This window comes from Rhinoderma darwinii, chromosome 3 (assembly GCF_050947455.1).
Source record: "Rhinoderma darwinii isolate aRhiDar2 chromosome 3, aRhiDar2.hap1, whole genome shotgun sequence".
Classification (NCBI taxonomy): Eukaryota; Metazoa; Chordata; class Amphibia; order Anura; family Rhinodermatidae; genus Rhinoderma; species Rhinoderma darwinii.
In genome coordinates, this window is record NC_134689.1 from 252,595,777 (window position 1) to 252,623,679 (window position 27,903).

General features: G+C 42.1%; 1 protein-coding gene across 2 annotated transcripts; it reads right to left on the bottom strand.

Annotated features, from left to right (window-relative positions):
• Positions 1-310: 310 nt before the first annotated feature.
• On the bottom strand, positions 311-25,658 carry INSYN1 (inhibitory synaptic factor 1). Of its 2 annotated transcripts, none has more exons than XM_075857751.1 (4): positions 25,358-25,658; positions 24,713-24,977; positions 8,607-9,095; positions 311-1,360 (listed from the first exon to the last, which is right to left on the bottom strand). In XM_075857751.1, exons 3-4 carry the CDS (start codon positions 8,760-8,762, stop codon positions 770-772), a joined length of 747 nt encoding a protein of 248 aa, XP_075713866.1. In that variant the 5' UTR covers positions 8,763-9,095; positions 24,713-24,977; positions 25,358-25,658; the 3' UTR covers positions 311-769. The 2 variants fall into 2 exon arrangements, with proteins under 2 accessions (XP_075713866.1, XP_075713867.1); XM_075857752.1 differs by having other exon boundaries at positions 25,327-25,658.
• Positions 25,659-27,903: the final 2,245 nt, after the last annotated feature.

A 27,903-nucleotide genomic window follows, 5' to 3' on the forward strand; every position in this document is an offset into this window, starting at 1 on the left:
ATTCAACACGTTTTCTACTAGATTTCTGTTGCTAATTTTTCTTCTTCCATGCATCTCTACTTTCAATTAATCCGGAGAACAGAGCTATATGGCAAGTGGAGTGTTTGAAGGTTAATAGACTGGCAATGCATTGCTGCTATGAAATTGCTAGGGTGCGGCAGAAAATATAATAACCTTTGGAGAGTAATTACCCCAGATATTGGATACTTGTCTTGATGAGAGCATTTTCCCTCTATACAATGAGCTTGTGTTATTGCAGTAGCCCTTTATATATTATTAAAACATGAATAGGGCTAATGATTTTCTATCCCAAAAGAGACAAAGACACATTACACTTGCTATTTATCCTCTTTAATTGTATACATGTGAGGTGAAGATTTTGCTGGCGCAGGGACAGAAAGACATGTGAGGTCATAGCAGGAAATGTGAGGTTACAGGGTGGGTTATGAAGGGCTCGCTCTAGTGCCCCCTTCCCCCCAGTTCATAAGAAAGATTAAAAAGTGCACCATATATTGCCCATATTATAATAGTGTGCAGAGATGTCAACATGACACCTATTTAATCAGTTGTTCACTCTGCTCTCTTACTATGAATAAAAACCCTTCTGATCTGTTATTTTATCCATTCAAACATTACACTCATTCACTTGCTCAAGAAATATATATATTTTAACAATTTCTGTTATTCAGTTCGCCTATGTTTATTGTCCTGAATGTCTCTAGAGCTATATTTCTCTTACTATTCACTACTTTACATCCCTTTTTTATCTTCAACCCTGCTCCTTCTTTCCCTTTTTTGGCACATATGGTAGCACAGTCTGGGTGCTCTTGTCGCACACAGTCTGGGTGCTGCAGTTCCTTGTGCCCCTCCTGACACCAGTTAATCCTCCTTTACTGCTACGTATAACATTACAAGGTACAGCAGGCCTAGGAGGTTCCCGAGGAGTGTCTTGGCCATATGGGGGATCTTCACTGTCATCACAACATAGTGCATGGTACAGTACTTTGTCACTGAATCGTACTCGGTCTCTGGAGCCAGGGGTCCTTGTTGGTAGGGGCTTCTGTGGTGGGACAGGAGTTTCTTCACTAGAGGAATCTGGTCCATTGGGTGTAGCTCCACCATTAAGTAGCCTAAAGTCAGTAGGACGGTCTGAACCATCTCCAGAGTCAGAGGGTGTGGAGGCTTCTAGAAAAGAACAGAATTCCCAGCTGTCTGAACTCAGGAAATCCAGGGGTCCCAGGTCACAGAGAGGACCTCCTTTTTCACTGCTTGATGTGCTACTAACAGTTCCTGGGGTCCAGTCATCGGCGTCCAGCTCAAACTCAAAGTCTGAAGTAAGTCTGTCTATCTGCTCCACCACCTAAAACATACATACACTGTGTTATAGGGTTGTTCTCATGAAGTAAATATTCTTACAAAGAAGAAAACCCACACACTTGAATTGTTTGTACATTGTACTGATGTTCTAAATAATAGGGTTCTGGTATTTCTTGTTTTCTCTGTCATGTCCCTTTCATTTCAACAAGATATCTATTCTTTCTTACAGCCATTTACTATCTTTCACTGACTAAGGCCTCATGCACACGGCCGTAATCGTTTTTACTGTCTGCAAATACGGATCCGACGGCTACGGATAGACATCCGCAGCTGTCCGTAGTTGCAGAAATGCCCATAGACTTCTATTGGCGAGTCTCTGCCACAATTGCGGACAAAAATAGGACACATTCTATATTTTGCGGATTATTTCTGCAGCCCGGACACACATCCGTAAATATACGAAAAGGTGTCCGTGGCCAATAGAAATGAATGGTTACGTAATTTCATCAGTAATTGCAGATGAAAAGTACGGTGGTGTGCATGGGGCCTAAGGCTGAATTCACATGTTCATACGCTGCAAGTTTGCTGCGGAATGCCATACATGTGTATGGGGTTTTAAAAACCCTATGCAAATGTAGCGGAAAACATATAATCGAAGGCATGTTACAGATTTTCTAATTCGCAGCATGTCATTCTGTCACGGATTTCAATTTTGCAATGCATAGGGGGATACATGCACCAAATTCTGCGTCCGCATGAAATACCTACAGATTTGGGGCAGATTTACTCTGAAATCTGCAGCGAAAAATATCTGCAGCATTCCCAATAGGGTTCCTAGTATGTTTAAAGGCTCACATCAGCTCAGTCCCTATCTAGTAAATGGGACTCAACTGCAGTACCAGGCACAGCCACAAATAGATGTAAGGCACTGTGCCTGAGTAAACAATGAAAGAGATGTGGCGCTCGCTGGAGTACTGAGGTTCCTTCATGCAGTTGAATGATCCTTCTGTTGAAAACCTATTTAAATGTAACCTTTAGGAATTATGTGTGTGTGTTTTATTTAATACAAATTCCTCAACATGTGTGAATACATTTATTATTTATAGGTAATCAGCTTGTTTATACAGTATTTAGCAAATCATAAACTGTAGATTTAGGCTTGTATCTGTTCCTGATAATAAAATATGGAAACCATAATTTTCAAAGAAACCATCCATATATTGGTCAAGTGTTTTTTCGATCCTTGGTGTTCATGTAATTAGTAAACATTTTTAGTTTCAAGCCAATATCTTGCAGCAGGGAGAAAGAATAAGGGCGCACATGATATCATATTATTTTATGTAGTTCAACGGTAAGTACTTAAAATGTATCTCCTCTTGGGATCTTCCGCCCAACCTGACATCGGGCGTTAAGTGATGATCCTGCACGCTGGGCGGTACAGTTAGGCTGGGTTCACACAACCTATTTTCAGGCGTAAACGAGGCGTATTACGCCTCGATTTACATCTGAAAATACGGCTCAAATACGTTGGCAAACATCTGCCCATTCATTTGAATGGGTTTGCCTACGTACTGTGCCAACGACCTGTCATTTACGCGTCGCTGTCAAACAACGACGCGTAAAAAAGACGGCTCGTCAAAAGAAGTGCAGGACACTTCTTGAGGCGTAATTTGAGCCGTTTTTCATTGATTCCAATGAAGAACAGCTCCAAATTATGGCCGTAATTGACGCCTCGCAAAACGCCAGTACATGCAATTACGTCTGAAATTACGGAGCTGTTTTCTCCTGAAAACAGCTCCGTAATTTCAGACGTAAATGCAGTTATCGTGTGCACATACCCTTACTGTGGCAACCGTACAACACCCATAAAGTATTGAGCACGGGTCCTATTAGTTAGAATGGCATGTGTGTACGATTCTCTCCAAGCGTCGTACTTTGTTACCGCCCAGCATGCAGGAGCGTCTCTCAACGCCCAGTGCTAGGTCAGACAGAAGATCACAAGTGGAGATAAACTTTAAAGGAAAACTGTTACATTAAACATGCTGTCCTATCGGCAGGCAGAATGTTCTAAAGAAGAAGGAGCTGAACAGATTGATATATAGTTTGTGCAAAAAGATTCAGGATAATCTGTAAGGTCTTCATTTAAATGGGTTTTCCCATTAGACACATTTATGACATATCCACAGGATATGTCAGAAATGTTAAGGTATGTTCACACGCAGTGTTTTCAGACGTAATTCGGGCGTTTTACGCCTCAAATTACGCCTGAAAAAACGCCCCTAATATGCCTACAAACATCTGCCCATTGCTTTTAATGGGTTTTACGGTGTTCTGTTCCCATGAGCCTTAATTTTACGTGTCGCTGTCAAAATATGGCGCGTAAAAAGACGCCCGTGAAAAAGAAGTGCATGTCACTTCTTGGGACGTTTTTAGAGGCATTTTTCATTGACTCTATTGAAAAACAGCTCCAATAACGGCCGTAAAGTACGCCGCGAAAAACGCGAGTTGCTACAAAAACGTCTGAAAATCAGGAGCTGTTTTCGCCTGAAAACAGCTCGGTATTTTCAGACGTTTTTGGTCACTGCATATGAACATACCCTTAGATAGATGCGGGTCCCACCTCTGGGACCCGCACCTATCTCTAGAATGTGGTCCCCTAAACCCCGTTCTACCTTTGCCTGCTCTCGCTGCCTCCGGCCACTTCCTGGTTATATGGTCGGGAGTTACGGAAACAGTGTAGCTCGCTGAGTTAGGCTGGGTTCACACAACCTATTTTCAGGCGTAAACGAGGCGTATTATGCCTCGTTTTACGCCTGAAAATAGGGCTGCAATACGTCGGCAAACATCTGCCCATTCATTTGAATGGGTTTGCCGACATATTGTGCAGACGACCTCTAATTTACGCGTCGTCGTTTGACAGCTGTCAAACGACGACGCGTAAATTGACTGCCTCGGCAAAGAAGTGCAGGGCACTTCTTTGCCACGTAATTTGAGCCGTTCTTCATTGAATGAAGAGCAGCTCAAGATATACGAGCGTCACAGACGCCTCGTATATTACGAGGAAGAGCATTTACGGCTGAAACGAGGCAGCTGTTTTCTTCTGAAAACAGGCTGTCATTTCAGCCGTAAATGACAGCTAGCGTGTGAACATACCCTTATGCTGTTTCCGTAACTTCCAACGTAGTAAATGGCAGTTACGGAAGCAGCATAGCATGTGAGCTACGCTGTTTCCGTAACTGCTTTTCAGTTCTATGGGGTCTTACGGAAACCGCGTAGCTCAGCGAGCTACGCTGTTTTCGTAACCCCCGACCATATAACCTTTTTCATGGTCGGAATTCACCTGGTTCATCCGCAACACAGAGCGGCAGAGCAGGGTTTAGGAGGCCACGTTCTAGAGATAGGTGCGGGTTCCAGAGGTGGGACCCGCATCGATCTAACATTTATGACATATCCTGTGGATATGTCATAATTGTCTCTCATGGGAAAACCCCTTTAAATCTCTGCTCACGTAGGGCTAAAAAGTTAAATTCTTAAAGGACGAGTGTCGCGAAAAAAAATTTTTTTATATGAATTTGCTTTTAGTGTTTTATTAAACATTTTTTTATTTATTTGTGTGTTTGTGTTTTACTTTTTTGTATTTTTTAACTTTTTCTTGTCTATGGCATTTTTTTTTCCATCTCTGTATGTGTCGATTAACGACACATACAGACATGGAATACGGCACATACAGCCCCATAGTGAATGCGAACGGGGCCCATTCCATCCACTATGCTGTACGCCGTCTGTGTGGGAACGGCGCATGCGCTCCCCTCCCACACAGTCCAAATTGAAGGTCTTCGGCCGAGCGACGTCATTTTCTTGTGGACCGGAAGCCGCGGCCGGACAGTAAGATTACTACTTCCGGTCGCGGCTTCCGGACTTGTGCACTTGGAGCGGAGGGAGCAGACGGAGCGGATGGACCAGAGGGAGCGGCAGGAGCAGGTAAGTTATGTCTGTGTATGTACGTGTTTTAGTGTGTGATTACTACTGTATTTAAACCTACTACACTGTGTGTTAGCTCAAAAAATGGCGACACACAGTGTAGGAGGTTTGACCGTTCAATCCCCTCCTTTCTCCTGGCACTAGCCAGGATAAAGGAGGGGGGGATTCTAAGAGCTCACTAGAGCGAGTGTGTATTCTCAAATTTTGCAGCATAAAGCAATGTGGTTGCTTTACCACATGCCAATGCTGCAATTTTGGGAATTGCTCCATCTAGTGACCAGCACTGGGAAATGTTATAAATTAGAATCTAATTTATAATATTTCCTGACTCATGAAAAAGTTAAAAAAATTAGAACAATGTTTAATCACTTATACACTAACTGTTTAACTAAAAAAAAAAATTTGGTCTAGCGACACATTCCCTTTAAGCCCACAGTGATCAGGGTTTTAAATGAGAACGCTACAGGTCTGAATCTTTTTTGCACACAACTATATGTTTGCTCATTTCCTTCTGCTCTATAACAGGCTGCTCACACATTGGAAAGCCCGATGGCTTGGTGGGTTCAAATCTGACCTAGGGCAACATCTGCATGCAGTTTGAATGTTCTTCATGTGTTGGTGTGTGTTTCCCCTGGGTACTCTGGTGTCCTTCCACACCCAAAAAAACACATAAATATGGAATTCAGATTGTGAGCCCTATTTAAGGACAGTGAGTGATGACAACTTCTGTAAAGCCGGCGCTATATAAGTAACAGAAATAAATCATAAAGAAGATTACATGTTTGACATGACAGATTTCCTTTTAATTTGATTTACATGCATTGTTACCTATGTGTGTGTGTGTTTGCTCTGTTTTGTATTTGTATGCTTCTAGAGGGTATTCAGAGTAAACAAGTGGTAATAATTTCCAGAAATAAACAAGCAGGGTAGGACTGACCCACCAGGACCCCCCTGCCCCACACACGGGCCCTGGCTCGGACACAGTAATGGGTCACAATGATCCAGCAGAAGGCTACCGTAGTTGTAGCTGACTTTGGAGCCAATCACTTGTCACTAGGATCTATCTCTTATGGGATGATTCATAAATAACCTATTAGACCTTATAGCTGTGTCCTTAGAGTGTAATGATAGCAATAAGGATTACAATGCAATTAAAAATGGACGTGCATATGTTCTATATAGATAAGGGGGGCCCTCGGGATCATCTCCTCTAGTGGCCAGAAGGAACCCCAGTCCGACACTGCAAGCGGCTATATCATTTAGAGAGAAAGCATAAAATAACCCTCAGGGAGCACTTGCAAAGAGGGATTTTGTACTGCAATGCTGTGTGTAGTTTTATGTGTATGCTATCTGATGTATTGTGCGTGTGTGTGTATGTGTATATATATATATATATCTATACACCCTGTTCAGCCATATTATTAAAACCACCTGCCTAGTATTGGGTAGGGCCCCTTCATGCCGCTAAAACAGCTCTGACCCTTTGGGACATAGACTCCACAAGATCTCTGAAGGTGTCCTGTGGTATCTGGCACCAAGATGTTAGCAGCAGATTCTTTAAGGCCTGTAAGTTGCATGGTGGGTCCTCCATAGATCTGACTTGTTTTCCCAGCACATCCTACAGATGCTCGATCGGATTGAGTTCTGGGAAGTTTGTGGGCCAAGTCAACACCTTGAACTCTTTGTTATGTTTCTCAAACCATTCCTGAACAATCTATACAGTGTGGCAGGACGCATTATCCTGCTGAAAGAGGACAATGACAATAGGAAATACCGTTGCCATGAAGAGATGTACATGGTCTACAACAATGTTTATTTAGGTGGTACGTGTCTAAGTACATACGCATGAATGCCAGGACCCAAGGTTTCCCATTAGAACATTGCCCAGAGTAACACACTGCCTCAGCCCCCTTGCCTCCTTCCCATAGTGCATTCTGTAGCCATTTGTTCATCAGGTAATAGATGCACACACAACTGGCCCTTCACATGATGTAAAAGAAAACATGATTTATCAGACCAGGCCATCTTTCTCCATTGCACAATGGTCCAGTTCTGATAATCACGTGCTTATTTTAGGCATTTAGTCGGTGGACAGGGTCAGCATTGGCATTCTGACCGGTCTGCGGCTATGCAGTCCTGAACACAGCAAGCTGCGATCCACCGTGTTTTCTGACACATTTCTATCATAGTTTACAGTAACTTTTTCACTATTATGTGCTATAGTAGCTTTTCTGTGGGATTGGACCAGACAGGCTAGCCTTTGGTACTCACCCAAATCATTGAGTCTGGGGTGCCCATGACCCTGTCGCCAGTTCACCGGTTATCCATCCTTGGACCACTTTTAGCAGGTACTAACCACTGCATAACGAGAACACCCCACAATACCTGCTGTTTTGGCGATGCTCTGACCCATTTGTCTAGCCATCACAATTTGGCCCTTGTTAAAGTTGCTCAGTTCCTTACTCTTGTCAATTTTTCCTGCTTCCAACACATCAACTTCGAGAACTGACAGTTCACTTGCTACCTAATATATCAGACAAATTGACAGGGGTCTTTGTAACGAGAGAATCAATGTTATTCACTTCACCTGTCAGTGGTTTTGATTTTATGGCTGATCAGTGTATATTTGTACACAAATGTCCTATGCACTTCTTTGTCACACCACCTTCTCTGGAATCTACATAAAGAATACTTACATAAATGCCTAAATTATGCAGTGGCAAGTTATTAAAATGGCTCACATATACCTCGGTCGACAGAGGAAAACACAAGCCCAGGAAGGTGGTTGGTTTCATGTATATGTAGATGCTAAATATTTTTATTGCTCATTTTTTAAATTAAATTTGAAGCTACTGCCTAGTGGTAAAATGATCAGGTTTTTTTTTATTACTTTGTATTTTGGAGGTCTAGCTATAGGGTTGTAGCTATAGGGGGTGTAGAGGTGCCTAAGGGATCCAAAGGCCAATTTGCCATATAAGAAGACCAGAGTAGTGGTGCCTGAGGGGGTACAAATGCCCATCTTACATATAAGCAGACCAGAGTAAGTGGGATGCCCTTTAAGAGATTTCTTATTCGGGCCCAGCAGTTTCAAGTTACACCTCCGTTTTCAATCTCATAACTAGTGTTTCACTTCTAATTGAAATTATATTCATATGTACTGACATTCCATAAATTTTTAATTGTAAAGTGATGTGTAGTGTTCCATTTACTATGACATTGTGTTAATACATGTACAAATATAAACATAGCGTAATGGGTTCTTGAAGTAAGAGAAATTGAAGAAGGAGAATCATTTACTGTCCACTCACCTCTCTCAGCTCTTTGGCCACTTCCTTGAGATCCCGTAAAATTCCTTCTAGCTGACCAATTACTGCCCGGACTCTCCCTCGAATTTTCTCCCTCTCCCCAGCTCTGCAGCTGCGTCCCCCTTGCTCCGTGGTCTTCCCCACCCCCCGAGAGCACATGATTCAGAGAGAGGCCTCCAGCCTCCTCTACAGCTTCTCTCCTCTGGGGGGAGCTCTGCATCTTAACGTCTAACCCCCCTCTTGCCCTGCACCCCCTCCCTATACACAGCCACACACAATGCTACCCAGTCTCCTTTTCAGGAGCGCTAATAAATGTCAGATAAAACTATTTCTGTGGTAGAGTATAAGAATGGTAAATTAGGTCAGCTGTAATAAAAGAGAATAAAAAATAGACAAAAGTTGGATTTTTTGATAGTGGCTTTTGAAGATGCACCAGACGTTTACGAGGCAGGGTAGTGCAAGTCATGAAGATCTGAGATGAAGTGCCGCTACCTGTAAATAGGAAGTAAAAGGTTGGGGTTACATTAGCATAACTGTATGGAAATAATAATCTAAGATCTATTAATTTTGTATGAACACATTACCATGTATGGAAGAATTAGAATGACAGTTTCAAATTGCCCCCCCCCCCCTCGCCTATATCATCCTGTCAGCAGTTTTGAAGCCTCAAATATGGTGAAAGGCTTCCCTTTAACAGTTTAAGACAGGCAAATTATTTCCACAGTAACCTAACATTATGTATATGCTTTTACAATATGATTTGTTTTATTAATAATTTGGTGCCTCATATGAAGCTCCATATCCCCAGAACACAAGAGGCATATAAAAATGCTGGAGGCCCACACCTGCCACTAGATGAACCCTACTGAAGAATGAAAAGGTTAAAGCCAATAAGCTCCTCCAAGCAGGGCTGCAGGCAATGTTCCCTCTAAGTCTTGGCAGCTCCTGAGCAGGGCAGTCAGGGAGCAGGGCGAGTCTCCATCAATGGTGGGCGATATGATGACCAAAAGTAATACCCCCAGTAAACGCTAATACAGTGACTAAATAAGAGAATAAGAAAACATATTTTAAATTACTTTTTTAAATACTTTAATATTACAAGTACAGCAGTAAAATAGACAGTTATAAACATAAATTATAGGCATCAATGAAAGAATCCCTCATTACACCACTGTCCCTATAGACCGCCTGTAGATAGCGATGCACACACACACCCTGTAGATAGTGCCACACAGCCCCTGTAGATAGTGCCACACAGCCCCTCTAGATAGCGCCACACACATCCACCTGTAGAGAGCTTCACCACCCCTGTAGATAGCGACACACACAGCCCCCTGTAGATAGTGTCACACACATCCCCCTGTAGATAGCGTCATGCCCCTGTAGATAGCATTACACACAGCCCTTGCAGATAGCGCCACACGCAGCCCCCTGCAGATAGTGCTACACGCAGGCCCCCTGTAGATAGTGCCACACAGACCCCCCTGTAGATGGTGCCACACAGACCCCCTGTAGATGGTGTTACATAGACCCCCCTGTACATAGTGCCACACAGACCCCCTGTAGATAGTGCCACACAGACCCCCCTGTAGATAGTGCCACACAGCCCCCTGTAGATACTGCCACACAGCCCCGTGTATATAGTGCTACACAGACCCCCCTGTAGATAGTGCCACACAGACCCCCCTGTAGATAGTGCCACACAGACCCACCTGTAGATAGTGTCACACATCCCCCTGTAGATACTGCCACACAGCCCCCTGTAGATACTGCCACACAGCCCCGTGTATATAGTGCTACACAGACCCCCCTGTAGATAGTGCCACACAGACCCCCCTGTAGATAGTGCCACACAGACCCACCTGTAGATAGTGCCACACATCCCCCTGTAGATACTGCCACACAGCCCCCCTGTATATAGTGCTACACAGCAATTCCCCCTGTATATAGTGATACACAGCCCCCCTATCCCCTTGTATATAGCGTAGCGCCCCCTCTTCCCCTTGTGTATATAGTGCTACACAGCCCCCTCCCCTTGTATATAGTGCTACAAAGCCCCCCTCTTCACCTTGTGTATATAGTGCTACACAGCCCCCCTCCCCTTGTATATACTGCTACACAGCAATTCCCCCTGTATATAGTGCTACACTGCCTCCCTCCTCCCCTTGTATATAGCGCTGCACAGAAATTCCCCCCTGTATATAGCGCTACACATCACCCTCTCCCCTTGTATATAACGTTACACAGCCCCCCTCCTCCCCTTGTATATAGCGCTACACATCACCCTCTCCCCTTGTATATAACGTTACACAGCCCCCCTCCTCCCCTTGTATATAGCGCTACACAGCCCTCCTCCTCCCCTTGTATATAGCGCTACACAGCCCCCCTCCCTTGTATATAGCGCTACACAGCCCCCTTCCTCCCCTTGTATATAGCGCTACACAGCCCCCCTCCCCTTGTGTATAGCGCTACACAACCCCCCTCTCCCTTTGTATGTAGCGCTACACAGCCTCCCTCCTCCCCTTGTATGTAGCCCTACACAGCCCCCCTCTCCCCTTGTATATAGCGCTACACAGACCCCCTCTCCCCTTGTATATAGCGCTACGCAGCCCCACTCCTCCCCTATATAGTGCTACACAGCCCCCCTCCACTTGTATATAGAGTTACACAGCCCCCTCCTCCCCTTGTATATAGCGCTACGCAGCCCCCTCTTCCCTTGCATATAGCGCTACACAGCCCCCTCCTCCCCTTGTATATAGCGCTACACAGCCCCCCTCTCCCCTTGTATATAGCGCTACACAGCCCTCCTCCTCCCCTTGTATATAGTGCTACACAGCCCCCCTCCCCCTGTATATAGTGCTACACAGCCCCCCTCTCCCTGTATATAGCACTACACATACCCCCTCCTCCCCTTGTATATAGTGCTACACAGCCCCCCATCCCCTGTATATAGCGCTACACAGCCTCCTCCTCCCCTTGTATATAGTGCTACACAGCCCCCCCTCCCCTGTATATACTGCTACACAGTTCCTTAAAAAAAAATACGGTTGTACTTACCTTGCCCTGTTCCAGCGACAGACGGCGCGCTACACTGCCTTTCTGGGACGCATGCGCAGACCGGCGTACTGATGTGACGTCATCACACCGGCCTGTGCGACTCCCAGTGCCTTTTAGGCTGCAGGCCTAACGTGACCTGCAGCCTATTGTATTCATTTGTATGTGCATCCTGAGGACGCACATACCAGTGAATTTGACTGTCGCTGGGTTTTCCCATGAAGGACATTTATGACATATCCACAGGACATGTCATAAATGTCACATAGATGCGGGTCCCACCTCTGGGACCCGCACCTATCTCTGGAACGGGGGCCCCTAATCCCCGTTCTAGCTTTTGGTGTTCATGATGGCTCCCGGCCACTTCCTGATTACATGGACGGGACATGGTTGGGCGTTACGGAAACAGCGTAACTCGCTGAGCTACGCTGTTTCCATAACTCCCACAGCAGTGAATGGCAGTTACGGAAGCAGCGTAGCATGTGAGCTACGCTGTTTCCGTAACTACTATTTAGTTCACAGTACAGACTTACAGATGTGATCTAGCCCTTAAAAAAAAAGGAGAACATAATAATACACAAGAAGGATCATCCACCTACTGTGCTGATAAGAGGTTTTAAAATGTGCAGGCCGGGCCAATGTACTTTTAGGTCCACTGCTTTAAAATACAAGTGATGCCAAAGTGAGCATTTTTGCTGTTGGCATAACCTTTGATTCCAGCCTGTCCTTCAGGCCACACCAAGCCCTTAGCACCTGCTGTCTCCACCTCAAAAACATTCTGTTTTTCTACCACATGAGATGTATTTTTTTGTAAAGAGCAAATAAAACAAACCCTATACTAAAAACAGGGATGCAAACATTGCATTTTAAGGCATTTGTTTGATGGTTCTGTCAAAAACTGTTGGCATCGGTTTAATGAATCCTTATCTTTTTATTTTGCAAAGTATACCCATAGATCATTTACGTTCATTATAATAGAAAACTAGTACAGTATAGTTCTTTCACTTTATCACAGTGTAGACTCTCTGTCAGCCATATTTGATTTTTTGCTTTCACAGATGGTGGGGACTCGTTCTGTGGCTTTTTTTTTAGGTCCCTGACAAACTCTCTGCCATCCCTGACAGATTTATCTTAGTCCTCTTCCCATCCAAAGGATTTCTAGAAATGTATCTCTATAAGGAATATTTCTAATGTTCTCTTATGAAAGGGGACTCTATCTAGGCTTGAGACTATTCATGGACATCTTATTTGAATATGTCAGAAAAAACTTTCCCCTTCCCCCCCCCTCGTCCCTTTCCCTGTTAACCCCCCCCCCCTTTTTTTGTTAAATATCTTGGTTTATGAAATAAATGTACATGATGTATTAACAATATAAATGGAGGATTTGGTTACTCCATGGATTAATAACCAAAATGATAACATAATGATTTTTAAATAGGTAATATACCTTTAAATGTATCTCTATAATACAACTGGATGCTGGGAACGTGATCCAGTGGCTCTGAGGAAGTCCCGATGGGGATGAAACGTGTCAGCCTATTACACGGTTGTGATCACACCGCACTCCCTCAGCGTGTTTGAACGCTACACCACGCTAAGAACCACGCTGTATGCCACGCTGGTCTTTAGAAACCAGGCTCTGTACTAATGGTGCAGTCTCTAAACCTTGGTGCTTCGCAGTTTTCAAAATAGTGACTACTCTTCAAAACGCTTTGCATTTACCTTGACGATATGGATGGGCAAATATTGCTTCTTACCTATCCACTGGTCTGCTGCTAAATATGGGAGCCGTACTTTAATTTTGTCCGGACATGAATTGAAAAGAACGACAGATGAGTATTATTGGTTTTCTTTATATTACGTGCATGATCGTCTGCCTGCAGAATGGCTTTTGCTTTGTACCGGTGGACCATGGGTCCGTTATAATAAAGGATGTAATCTGGATCCATTCGTACTATAGGTCTATTTTTGAAAAATATGCACCATGAAATAGAAATGCAAAAAGATCTAATCGCTATATACAGTGGATTGATTCTCTGTATTGTATAGAGTTCCTCTACAATTCGATCCTCATTCGGGACAGTGTCATTTCATTTGGATAATAGGTTATTCCATCTTGTTGGGCTTTTAGGCTGGGTTCACACGTGGCGGAATTTCACTTAAATTCCGCTGCGGACACTCCGCAGCGTTAATCCGCAGCGGAGCCGTTTCTCCATTGCCTTCCACTTCTATTTAGAAGTGTTCGTTAGACGAGGCGTAAAATTCCGCTGCGGAGCATAGGCTGCGGAGCGGAATTTGGTGTCCGCAGCATGCTCTGTCTGTTGCGGAGCAGTGGCGGACTCATGGCGGAATTTCTCCATTGACTTCAATGGAGATTCTTTATTCCGCAATGAAGTCCGCAGCTATCATGCACATGTTATGTGTGCTGCGGATGCGTTTTGCTTTTTTAACTTGACATTTCTTCATTCTGGCTGGACCTATGTATTTCTAGGTCTACAGCCAGACTGAGGAAGTCAATGGGGCTCCCGTAATGACGGGAGCGTTGCTAGGAGACGTCAGTAAATAGTCACTGTCCAGGGTGCTGAAAGAGTTAAGCGATCAGCAGTAACTGTTTCTGCACCCGGGACAGTGACTACCGATCCCAATATACAGCTACCTGTAAAAAAAATTGAAGTTCATACTTACCGAGAACTCCCTGCTTCTGTCTCCAGTCCGGCCTCCCAGGATGACGTTTCAGTCTAAGTGACGGCTGCAGCCAATCACAGGCCAATAACAGGCTGCAGCGGTCACATGGACTGCCGCGTCATCCAGGGAGGTCGGGCTGGATGCCGAAGGAGGGACGCGTCACCAAGACAACAGCCGGTAAGTATGAATTTCTTTGACTTTCACAAGGGAAAGTGCTGTCCCTTCTCTCTATCCTGCACTGATAGGGAGAAGGGAAGTACTTTTACCGCAGTCCGCAGCAGCTAGTCCGCATCAATTTACTGCACATTTTGTGCAGATCCGCAGCAGAATCTGCAACGCAGATTCTGTGCGGCATTGATACGGACAGTTGCGGAGGAAATCCGCCACGTGTGGCCATGCCCTTATATTAGTATATTTAGTATATTCTGATTTGTATACATTTGTATTTTTGCCCTATGTGATTTTTTGGATATAGGTAAACTGCAGCAAATGTCTTTTGCCACTACATAGGTACACCTGGTCAGGTGGTATTTTAATTGTATTCATTTTAAGGCAATATGCTGGGGAATGGTTCCTCATCTTATTTTATATAGTCAATTCAATAAATACATTTTTCTTTCTCATAGTATTACGATGTACCCCTGCGGCACTGCTTTAAGGACACAGGTATGCTCTATTGAAACCTATGGGAGGATGTGAAGTGTAATATCCTAAGTAGCATAAGAAAGGTTGAGTGTGCTTCGAACAATATCTTCCTGCATTGGTTGTTCTGCTGCTTGGACCAGCCATGATCCGCTGTAATCTGTGGGGGAAACTGTCAGTAAACGTTCAATTCCCCTGCAGCACCACAGAAATGAGGAAATGAAGCATTACAACATTTTCATTGAAATCAATAAGCAGTTCATGTATTGTACAAACATGCGTCCTCCTGAGAGAAAGATATAGATGCGCTTTGTGTCTGCTTTCCATGTTGGCTAATACGCGAGGGCCCTGAATGGAGGAACCCCCTCTGTTTTTCACTAAAAGAGTATTTTTCTGTAGGCTTTCTAAACCAGAAAACCCCCTTAACCCTTTCCCGCCGCAGGCATTTTTCGGATTTTCACTTTCGTTTTTTCCTCCCCACCTTCCAAAAGCCATAACTTTTTTATTTTTCCATCACAATTGGGGTATGTTCACACGCTAGCTGTCATTTACGGCTGAAATGACAGCCTGTTTTCAGAAGAAAACAGCTGCGTCGTTTCAGCCGTAAATGCTCCTCCTCGTAATATACGAGGCGTCTGTGACGCTCGTATATCTTGAGCTGCTCTTCATTGGGTTCAATGAAGAATGGCTCAAATTACGTTGCACTTCTTTGCCGAGGCAGTCAATTTACGCGTCGTCGTTTGACAGCTGTCAAACGACGACGCGTAAATTACAGGTCGTCCGCACAGTACGTCGGCAAACCCATTCAAATGAATGGGCAGATGTTTGCCGACGTATTGGAGCCTTATTTTCAGACGTAAAACGAGGCATAATACGCCTCGTTTACGTCTGAAAATAGGTCGTGTGAACCCAGCTTTGCTGTATGAGGGCTTGTTTTTTGCGGGGCGAGTTGTAGAATTTAATTTATTGTACCATATAATGTAGTGAGAAACTGGAAAACAAATATTTGTGGGGTAGAATAGAAAAACAACAGCGAATCCTCAATCTTTTGGGGAGTTTTGTTTTTACCGCGCTTACCGTGCAGTAAAAATGCGATGTTAACTTTATTCTACGGGTCAATACGATTACAGCGATTGCAAATTAATATAGTGTTTTTATGTTTTACTACTTTTACAATGAAAAAAAACTGACTGTTAAAAATAACATTTTAGTTTTGTCGCCATATTCTGAGAGCCATAACTTTTTTATTTTTCCGTTGATTGAGTGCTATTTATTCCATTTTTTTGTGGGAGATGAAGTGGCCAAAAACAACGATTATGGCGGCTTAAATTTTTTATTTTTTACGGCGTTCACCATGCGGACTAAATAATGATATATTGTAATAGCTCATACTTTTACAGACGCGTCAATACCAGTTATGTTCATTTTTAAAAAAAAAATTTTTACTTTGTTTTTTAGGGAAAATAGGGGTATTTTTTTTAACTTTTAATTTTTTTTAATTTTTTTTTATTAATAAACTTTTACTGTCTTTCAGTTTATTTACTTGTCCCCCTAGGGGACTTGAACCAGCAATCGTTTGCACGATATACTGCAATATTAATGTATTGCAGTATATCGTGATACTGTCAGTCTCCAATGAAGCCCTGCCGAAGGAGTACAAAGTACCTGGGGACCTCCATCAGGCCCCCAGGCTGCCAGGCCAACAAACGGCGCCCCCTGATAGCATCGCGTTGAAAGGTTACAGGGGTTTCCCCCCTATTTCAAGTCATTTAAATGCCTCGGTTGCTATTGGCCGCAGCATTTAACAGGTTAAACTAGTGGGACGGCAGCATTTAACAGGTTAAACGAGTGGGACAGCCGACATGCTCACTTCTATGGAGGGGGCCCAGCCCGTGACCCCACTCCATAGTCCCCCACCCGACGTGTGCCATATATATGGGGCGGATGTCAGGAAGGGGTTAAAGCAATATAATGATTTAAAGTGAAATAGGGAATAATTATTTAATGTAAGTAGTACATAATTGTCCTGTTCTCTGAAGTATTTAATGCTTGTTGCCACAGCTATGTCCATGGACATGTGCAGTATATATGTATGTATGTATGTATAATTTCTTCTCCAGTATATGCTAGATATATCAATATACAAATGTATTATATATAATTTGTAAAGTTTAGTTAGTGTGTGGATATTATTCTTAAAGAAATCAAAATAAAATAAACACATTTACAGTTGAGACATATAAATGTCACAGAGTGTAGTCATGGCAATGAGAATGAAATCATTGATTATTTCCCGGGTCTGGGTGATTTAGGAGAAACTGAAAATTGTGCACAACGAAAAAAAAGGGTTTCTATTACAATGTAGTTGACAATGCTTAGAACATTTTTATTGGGAGTGATAATATACTTTAATAACACTAAACCTTATATATCAAAGTAAATAAATAAAGATGCACTCCTAAATATGTTCAACCAAAATCAACCAGTAGAAGTAAATATTCTACACACATGACTGCTTTCACAACAAGATTTAAGGGGTGGTCGGAGATAAGAAAATAAGAAATTTTTTGTTCCGGAAACAGCGCCACGCTTGTCCATGGGTTGTGTCTTGTTTTGAAGCTCACCATCCTTCAAGTGAATGGAGCTGAGCTGCAATACAGAGTGGTGTCAAGGAATCACTACTTGAGCAGAGAGTGCAAGTTTATGGAATTGCTAAACGAGCAATTCCCCAAAGACCGCTGGAGACTGTCTGGATTAAGCGTGCAGGTAAATCAGCTACCACAAGTTTGTCACCACTCTGGTCAGCAGAGTCTAAGGCAACTCTATGGTCTTCGTCAGAGCCCACCGCTAGTCAGGTTGGATTTGGCTGCATAGAACCCAGATTGCTTTTACAGAATATGGTGTTGGATAGGAGGTGCAACTGCAGGCAATACCAGAACGGATAACCAGATAATCAAGAGAGGTAATCAGCAAGCAGAGTACAAAACCAGGAGATACTGAAAGTCCAAATAGCAAAACAGGAGAATACCAGGAGTAGCAGAGGTCAAAACCAGCCGAGAGAAGAATGTCCAAATCAGTGAGCAGAGGGTAAATTCAAAGACGAAGCCAAAGTACAGTTTAAAGAGTCCAAACAGTCAAGGTGATATAGGGTGTAACCAGGAGCTTGACCAGACACATGCAAACATAAAAAATCACAAGCAACAATGAGAAAACTGAACAGATTCAAATACTCCACCCTTGACCCTGATATGTGCAGAATGAGATATAGGAGTGGCTCTGCAACTCAAACTAGGGCCATGCAGAAGCTTGACTAGTAGTCATGACAACCTAAAAGTAACAGACGTTTCCTAACACCCCCCTTTCTACGAGGGGCCACCGGACCCTTAAACCTCGGGCTAGGTTTCATAGGAAACTTCAAATGAAAAACTTTAACTAAACGATTATCATGGACTGAATGAGCAGGTACCCAAGTTCGTTCTTCTGGCTCATACCCCTTCCAGTGCACCAAGTACTGGAGTGTACCCCTTCTAGAATCCACAATCCTTTGAACCTCAAATTCCATATCTCCTTCTACCTGAACTGGAGGAGGAGGTTTGTTGAGTGGATTAGATGGTGGTACAAATTTTTTAAGGAGAGATTTGTGAAAAACATCATGATTTTTAAAAGATGGAGGAAGAGCCAGGCGAAAAGACAGAGGGTTAATAACTTCAACAATTTCGTATGGACCAACAAACCTAGGAGCAAACTTACGAGACGGTACTTTCAATCGTAGGTTCTTAGTAGAAAGCCACACCTTTTGTCTCACACTGAACACAGGACCCACTGTACGTTTTTTTGTCAGCATCTTGCTTTTGAATTAATTGGGAATTCTTCAGGTCCCAAACTGTGCACAGTTTATTTTATTCAACTTCCACCTCAGGGTTATTACTAGAACAGGTGGAAAATGAACCAAAACGAGGATGAAAACCATAATTACAGAAAAACGGCGAGGTATCAAGAGACACATGGTGGCGATTATTTATAGCAAATTCCGCTAAAGGAAGATATGAGACCCATTCCGCCTGGTTATCCGCAAGATGCTGTTCCAAGGTTTGATTAAAGCGCTCGGTCTGACCATTAGTCTCAGGGTGAAATGCAGAAGAGAAAGATAACTCTACACCAAGTTTCTTACAGAAAGCGCTCTAAAAGTTAGCCACAAATTGTACACCTCTATCAGAGACAATATATTCCGGAATACCATGCAGACGAACGACCTGATCAATAAATAATTTAGACAGAGTTTTAGAATCAGGGATTTAAGGCAATGGAATAAAATGACACATTTTACTTAAACGACAACCCAAAAGACAGTTTTCCCTTCAGAGGGTGGTAAATCGGTGACAAAATCCATAAACAGATGAGACCAAGGTTTCTGTGGAACAGACAATGGAAGTAGTTCACCCATAGGACGAACTCGAGAAATCTTAGGGCGAGCCCAGACATCACAAGCAGAGACATATGAACTAACATCATGAGATAAAGATGGCCACCAGTAGAGCCATGAGACTAATTTTTTCGTACCAGTTATCTCTGGATGGTCACACAAAACAGAATCATGTAACTCATTAAGCAAATAAAATCTGAACTGAGGAAGTACAAATAATCTCCCAGCAGGAATGGTTTGTGGAGTGAGTTGCTGACATTCTTTAATCTCAGTTGCAAGATCGGGCAATATTGCAGAAACCACTATCCCTTTAGATAAAATAGGTTCAGGATGAATGTCGGGGACCTGTGAGGAAGAGAAACTTTAAGAGAATACATCAGCCCTGACATTTTTAAACCCGGGTATGTAGGTTACTGTAAAGTAAAATCTGGTAAAGAACAAGGCCCATCTGGCCTGTCTGGAATTTAGTTTTTTAGCTGATTCTAAGAAAGTCAGGTTTTTATGGTCAGTAAGTACAGTAATTTGATGTCTAGCTCCCTCCAGAAAGTGGTGACATTCTTCAAACACCCATTTAATAGCAAGGAGCTCGCCATTTTCTATATCATAATTTTCCTCAGTGGCAAAAAATGTGCGAGAAAAAAATGCACAGGGACGCAAATTAGCCAGTACAGAAGATCCTTGAGACAACACAGCACTACGCCTATTTCTGAGGCATCAACCTCAACAATAAAGGGGCTAGAAAGATCAGGTTGGACAAGTACAGGTGCTTCCATAAAACAACGTTTCAAGATTTCAAAGGCGGAGACCGCACCAGGTTTCCAATTTACAAAGTCAGATCCTTTTTTCGTAAGATTCGTCAAAGTTTTGGCAATGGTGGAAAAATTATGAATACATTTTCGGTAATAATTAGCAAAACCCAGAAATCTATGCAGAGCTTTTAGTGAAGTGGGTTGAATGCAATCAAAAATCGTTGGAATCTTAGTGGAGTCCATACGAAAATCATGAGGAGACAGAACATACCCCAAGAAATTAACTTCCTGAACTGCAAAAAGACACTTTTCAAATTTCCCGTAAAGACAATTTTCCCTCAGTACTTGAAGGACGGATCTTAAATGTGGAACATGAGAGGACCGATTGGAAGAAAACACAAGAATATAGTCCAGATACACAACAACAAAGTGACCAACAAAATTTCTGAAAATATCATTTACCAGATTCTGAAAAACTGCAGGAGCATTACTTAAACCATAAGGCATGACCAAATACTCATAATGACCATCTGGAGTATTAAATGCTGTCTTCAACTCACCCCCTTACGGATACGAACCAAATTGTAGGCACCGCGTAAATCTTGTTTAGAGAACCACTTGGCCCCTGAGATCTGATTAAACAGGTCGGGAATGAGTGGAAAAGCCGCCCCCGGAAAACACACAGAAGCTTGACTAGTAGTCATGACAACCTAAAAGTGACAGACGTTTCCTAACAAGTGGTGCTTTCTTTTGGGTGGGGGAAAAAATTCAGGTTTTTTTTTCTAATATCAGACCACCTCCCACCCAAGTTTATTAAAAAAAAAGTTTTTTTTATATTAGGGACGAGCACATTTACTTAAGATGCCTGAATTACCCAGGCTATTATATTTATTTAATGCACTCCCAATTTATCTTACACTTAAAGATGAAAAATGTATCAACTTCCTGTATCCAACATTTATATGGGGAGGCAAAAGGCTAAGCATAGCATATAAACTGTTATAACAACCTAAACTCAATGGAGGAATACCTTTTCCTAATATCAAATTATACAATCTGGCGTCTTTACTTCGGATAATAAGGGATTAGATAAATAATACATCACACTTTGTGGATTCAGTGTTAGAACAAAATCTCCTCCCCTATTGTGTGCTACCTGCCATGCTTCATTTGCAACATCCTCAATTGCCGGAAGAAGTGAAGAGTAACCCCCTCTTATACTCTTCATTGAGAGGGTGGAACAAAATCAGAAACATCCTAGGGGTTTCACCTTCGTTCTCCCCTTATTTGACCTTAGTCAAGAACCCTAATTTTGAAGATGGCGGGTCACATTTAATATTCGGAAGATGGTACAAGGTGGGTATTAAGACCATATATTCATTACTTAACATGACAGAAAAAAGAATGTTTCTGAACTCCTCTAGAAATATCCAGTTGTCCCATTCCCACAATTCATGTATTTTCAGGCGAAGAGTTATATAACTTTACTATATAAACTAAATAACAGAGATTGTTATCCCGCTATACACGCAAAATTTGCTAAAATCACTAATGTTATGGGGGGCAATATCACAAAACTATCAATCCATAAACACGCTAATAGATTACCCCAATACAGAAGTTTATATTTCCAAATGGATATTGGATGACTCAACTCTCACTTACCAGACAATACTGTTAGCAATAGAACAAGCTCATAGATACCTACCTTCTGCCAGATATTCAGAAATGAGATTGAAGATATGTCATAGAGCATATCTTACACCCTCAAGAGGTTATTTGATGGTAATATATGATAATCCTAATTGCTTTAAGTGTGGTGCGCTTAACGCAAATATATACCACTGCTTGTGGACATGCCCTGTAATACAACAGTTTTGGGATAAGATAAAAAAAATTCACCATAACAAACCTGACTAATTTTATTTCCAATGATTCCCTTTGGGCTATTTTTGGATACTTAGACAAAGAGTGTTAGGCCCTGTTCACACAGAGTTTTTTGCAGGCAGAAAATTCTGCCTCCAAATTCCGTTTACAATTTTGAGGCAGATTTTGATCTGCCTGCACGCCGTTTGCCGCGTTTTTCGAGGCGTTTTTCATTCGCGCCCATTGAGCGCCACGGGCAAAAACGCAGCGAAATAAGCTTTCTCCGCCTCTCATTGATGTCAATGGGAGGTCAGAGACGTAAACGCCCGAAGATAGGGCATGTTGCTTCTTTTTTCTGCGAGGCGGTTTTTCCGCTCGCGGGAAAAAAATGCCTCCACCTCCCATTGAAATCAATGGGAGGCATTTTCAGACTTTTTTGGCGCGTTTTCTGATGTGGTTTCCGCGTCAAAAAACGTGTCAAAAAACTCTGTGTGAACTGACCCGTATAACTATACTCAAGGAGCAGGAAAATTATTGCACGTGATAGGAATAAAATCCATTTTACACATATGGTTACAAAAGCAGGCACAACCATTCAAGCTATTTTTGGATAAGTTTACTTTTCTTTTTAAAATGGATTGGACAGAGACCTCGATACCAAAGGAGGCACTTATAGTGTCCTTCTTTAACACATAGGGAAGTTTTATGTCAATCCTCCAACGGGTCAGGGAAGCACTGCAAAGTAGTTTCCAGACCACTGTCTGGTATCAGGAAAGGGTATTGATGGGATCACCACCATTATGATAATAATACATACAAGGAACACGACTGCAGTAATCATTTGGAACCCGGATGGTAGAACCACGGGCCTTATAATCTAATACTCCTGAATGTTCTAATTCAAAATTCCATAAAGTTATAGGATGCACAAATTTTAGTGAGTGGCAGTACCTTTGGGAGCGAGGAGGGCATGGTTGGCTCTGCGTTCCTTCTAGGAACTCCTAATTCTACTCATTCAAAGTATTTTTGAATCTTGAATTTACGTTTTTATTATTTTTGTTAAGCGGGTACAATAGAAATACTTTAACAAGGGCCTAGGAAGGCATGGTTAGGACTCAGCGCCAGTGGTTAGAAAAGATGTTTAGGTTAATTTATTAATCACTGTCATTGTAATTGTGCCATTATTGCCATTCCTGCGCTTACAATGGGTAGAAGAAAAAACGCAAATTATAATTACTTGGGCAGATTTAGAACACGTGGGTATGTTTTATCTGTCACAGATCTAGAAATAAGCAACATAATAGTGCACAGTGAAATAACAAGATTTATATAACATAAATCGATATATTTCCCGCCAGCAGCTTCTTTTTCAGCGCTGAGATCTGACACCCTCTATTAGAGAGGTATATATCCAATAATAAAGTAATATTTCAGACTGACTACTTCACATGCATGGCATTATGTGCTCCTGTCATTCAGAAAACAATCCCCATCATCTTATTTAAGAAGTCCCTTACCGATTGAATTATTCTAACCAGAAACTTGTCATTCCTGCTCCAGGGGGCCTGTAGGTTTGTCAGAGTAACCCAATAGCAGAGATGTGGTTAACCAGAAAGCCACTCGACTTTTGTTTATTAAATTCACAGAAACATTCATTCCAATTTTTAATTGGAGATAAAGGTTTGCCGATGACTTTTTCAAAAGTAAAATTATATTAAAAGGTGTTCCCACGGTGTAACTAAACTTGTAGCACCATTCCTGATAAGAAAAAAAAAACCTCTCCCCACTTTCCGGTACTCCCTTGCAGCACTTGCATTTGCACCCATGTGACCACGAACTTCCCTTTGCTACTGCATGTCCCAGCTGCACATGAGCGCAAAGCATTTACATTTGACAATTTACCTGCCAGTACTAAGTTTGGTTACTTGGAACATGCTCAGGCACACAACACACACAAAACACGGAAACACACGGAAATGCCTCTGCACATGCCTAGATTTATTTTTGGGATAGCCCATCAATAGTGGTTGGCACTGGGCATGTGTGGCTGACTTAGGTGGGTGTAAAACTAGAGAGGAAAAAAGCTTTAATAAATAAGGAACAGGACGTCTAGATGTCATGAGAAGAAGGTGTTTCTAATGTATGTTTCTAAAGTGAAAGAAACATTTATGGATCCATTACTTATATGGGATCTGGTAAAGACTGTCCAGGAATAAATGATTGTTTCCCTATAGTAACACTAAATGACAATTATTCACAGATGAAATAATATAGTCTATCACGCCTCCTGACTGGTCTTCCTAGCAGATACAGAATATGTCCCCCCAAAATATTTAGCCTGGTGAATGTCCAATCACAATGTGACTTTATACAGGGAATGTACTGTATTTCCATGGAGAGATTATTTCTAGAAATAGGAGGATCTACTGTAGAGAGGTTAATTTGAGCATGCATGGCCTCATTATAATAACAGGGGACCCAGCAAATAGATGTCAGAGAATTAGTATTATTTATCTGGATCTTTATAGTCTCTTCTGCCTTTATTGACCTGTTTGTTCTATTATTCTTTTTCTGCCTTCACCCATACCGTACACTTTGCTTCTCCCTACACCCCACCCCCAATCCTCCATCTCCTTCTCTCTGTCACATTTTCCCAGATGTGCGAGGGGCAGATTGTAGCTTCATCTTACCTTGGGTGATCTGACAATGCTTGTCAACTGCGAAAGACGGAGACTTTGCTTTTTTTGTTGTTGTTCAGCTTTGATGAATGTAGAAGGACATCCAGGCAACCCAAGTGTTAGCCACAATCCAGAGCAGGGAGTTCTCCCTCCCAATAATTCTCACAAGGCCACCAGAAGCAGAAATATTTCCTTTATGTTTCCAAATCCAAATCCCATATAAAAAAGAAGGGATTGTTTACAGGGGCTCTGGTAAGTGAAGAGCAGCTCCTCCAACCTATGTAGATAGATATAATGTTAGTAATGTCTCCTGCTTTACCTCCAGTCTCTCTTTACTCCGTGCCCTTCTCCTCCACCATTTCTCTATATCCTAGTGTTACCTTGCCTAAGCAATATATGGTCTCCTCTCATAGATGCCTTCATTCCCTATATACCTCTTATCTAGACCTTGTCAGGGTCCCATATTTTTCCTCCGTCTTCTGTTTCTATCTTCTATGCATATTTGCCTGCAACATCTATACTGTATATGTGTTCTCATATTATCCCTGTTCTCTCCATCTGCATCATTTCTCTCTCCACATTTATTCCATACATTTCAATGCATTCCATCTTTCCAATAGTCCTACCTTCCTATGTCCTATTTAATATGTCCCTCACCATGCAGTGTTGGAGGGGTCGATTTTCCTTTCTCTCTCCGCTGGTAGACACACAGCTCAGGCCTCATCTCTGGTCCTGATGCTGTAACACAGCTGATTCAGTGCAGGATGCTTCAGCCCTCTGCGACATTCCTTCTTCTCTACCCTTCTCTTCTTCACAATTTCCTTGGCTGGCCTGTGGGAGGGGGCGCTCTCACTCTCCTTTTTCTATCATGGGGGATGCACAGCTATCACTTGCTGTGTCTCTAGATTCCCCCTTGTCAAGCACAGTGGCCAGAGCGTGTGCCCCAGCTCAGCCTAAGAGAAAGAGAAGGGGGAGGGAGGAAGCGATGGAGGAGGGAAAGATACTGAACATTGTTTAGTAGGGACTTGCAGACTATTGCTCCAATAGCTGATTTCTGATAGTCACCTATGTTGTGTCCTCTACTACGCTAGAGCATTTACTTCACTATTTTTCTGCTAGGAATGTGCCGTGGCCCAAAAACCTTCTCCCAGAACCGTTCTGTAGGGCACTGCTGCATTAACCCCTCCCATGCTAGAGAACTGCAGTGTGTTTATCTTAATTCATTTTCACATCAATAGTCAGGCCATGTCGCCTTACATTGTTTTCAGTAACCCCTTTGCCCACAACTGCAGATTATTATTATTATTTAAAATAGGTAATATTTTATAGCGTTGCTGTATTACGCTTTGAAAGAGCTGTGTTTACTTTAGCTGAAGATTTCTGGCTTGTTTACAGATATTAACCACGAGAGGACACGAGCCCTGGTTTATGTTCTTACATATAAAAGAAGAATAAAGGACAAAATGGTGCAGTGAGGTCACACCTAGGCTTTATTCACATGACCGGATGTCAAATCCGCGGTGTAAAACAGACGTTTTTTAACGGCTGTTTTGCACCGGTGCAGGACCTGTTTTCACGGATCCCTCATAGACTTGAGTCTGTTAAGGGATCTGGGAAAATGGGCAAAAATAGGACATGTCCTTTTTTTTTACCATGCTGTTCACAAGGTCCGAAAAAAAACGTCCGTGTGAATAGCCCCATAGACATGAATTCAATTTAATGAAGCCGCGTGACGTCCGTTAAAAAAACGTCCGTCACCCGGTTGATTATCCCTGTCATGTGAATAAGGCCTAAGAGTCAAAAAAGTTGTGGTGTACATCATGGTGCTATATAACATAACATGTAAGTATCAACTATTTATAATTACCAGTTACCAATGGGCATGCTTAGGTGGCATTATATACTTTTCAAATTTAGACACTAAATTAGCTTTTTCGTTATTACAGCTAAGAAAAGTAAACCATTTCTAAATCCTCCGCCATTTATCATTTTCCCCACTTTTCATAAGACAGCAAAGGCAAAAGGCCTCATCTCATATATATTATAGAATACCTTTATTTTTATGACCCACTGAATGCAAAACATTTGTCTATGGAAGAAACATCATAAACATAAATGGCGTAAATAGCCCATTATGACCCACATTCAGTAATTGATATTTTGCTTCCATAATGCCCTGTTCACATTTGTATTATGCTCTTTTCTGTATTTTTATGGCAAGAAGAATGGAGCAGTAATATTCCTTCCATCAACAATAAAGGAATCTCGGGAAACCTCACAGACCCCATTATAAGTCAATGAGATTCGCACAGATTGGTTTGAAAGTGGATCAGCATAGTTATGATACGGAAGCTGTCAAAGAGTGTTGAGTTGTAACATGATGTAGCTGGTTTCTTATATGTTACCAATAATACCTAATGGTATTTCTCTTCATTTAGGGTAAGTGGCTCTTTATATGGAAATATATTAATAATAACCTGGAATAATTTTACTGTGATAATGAAAGTTCGTAGAAGAAAGAAGCGGCACTCACCAAAAGTCGTATAAAAAATATTTTATTGTGATCCTCCTAGCAATCAGTGGCGATCGCATTGCTTTGAATATACTGAGCACCACCCTGGTTGTTTTTTGTGGGTCCAATGCCCTTTTTCCCAGAGTTTGGCGTATATCGGATTACGGAGAAGTGCCAGCGCTCATCTACCTTGCTTTACATTTTTACTGTGATAACCTTTACATCCAAACTGTAAGCTCTTTATGTATATGTCTGGACTGAGTTTTAAATGTTAGATTATCATGGCTGCATAGATCAGACACCCTACTACACTCATTAAGTTACTGTCAGGGAACTTTTTGGAAGCTATATTTTAGGAAGGCTAAATTAAATAAAGTATTAAACATGAAATACAGGAACCGAGACCCGTAAAATATGTGGTGATTTTCCAAGTCAGACAGTTTTAACAATTCTCATAAATAATTATTCTTGCTAATATGGACAATGGGAAAAAAATATTTAAAGTAGCTATACAAGGGCTTATTTTTTGTCTGTGTAATTACTTGTATTTTTTAATGGCATAATTTTGGAGTACATATTATGTATTGCATAACTGTTGTTCATTTTTTAGGGGGGCGGGTGGAAAAAAAGCAAATCCATCATTGATTTTTCAGTTTTGTTTTGACTACGTTTACCATGCGGCATAAATGAC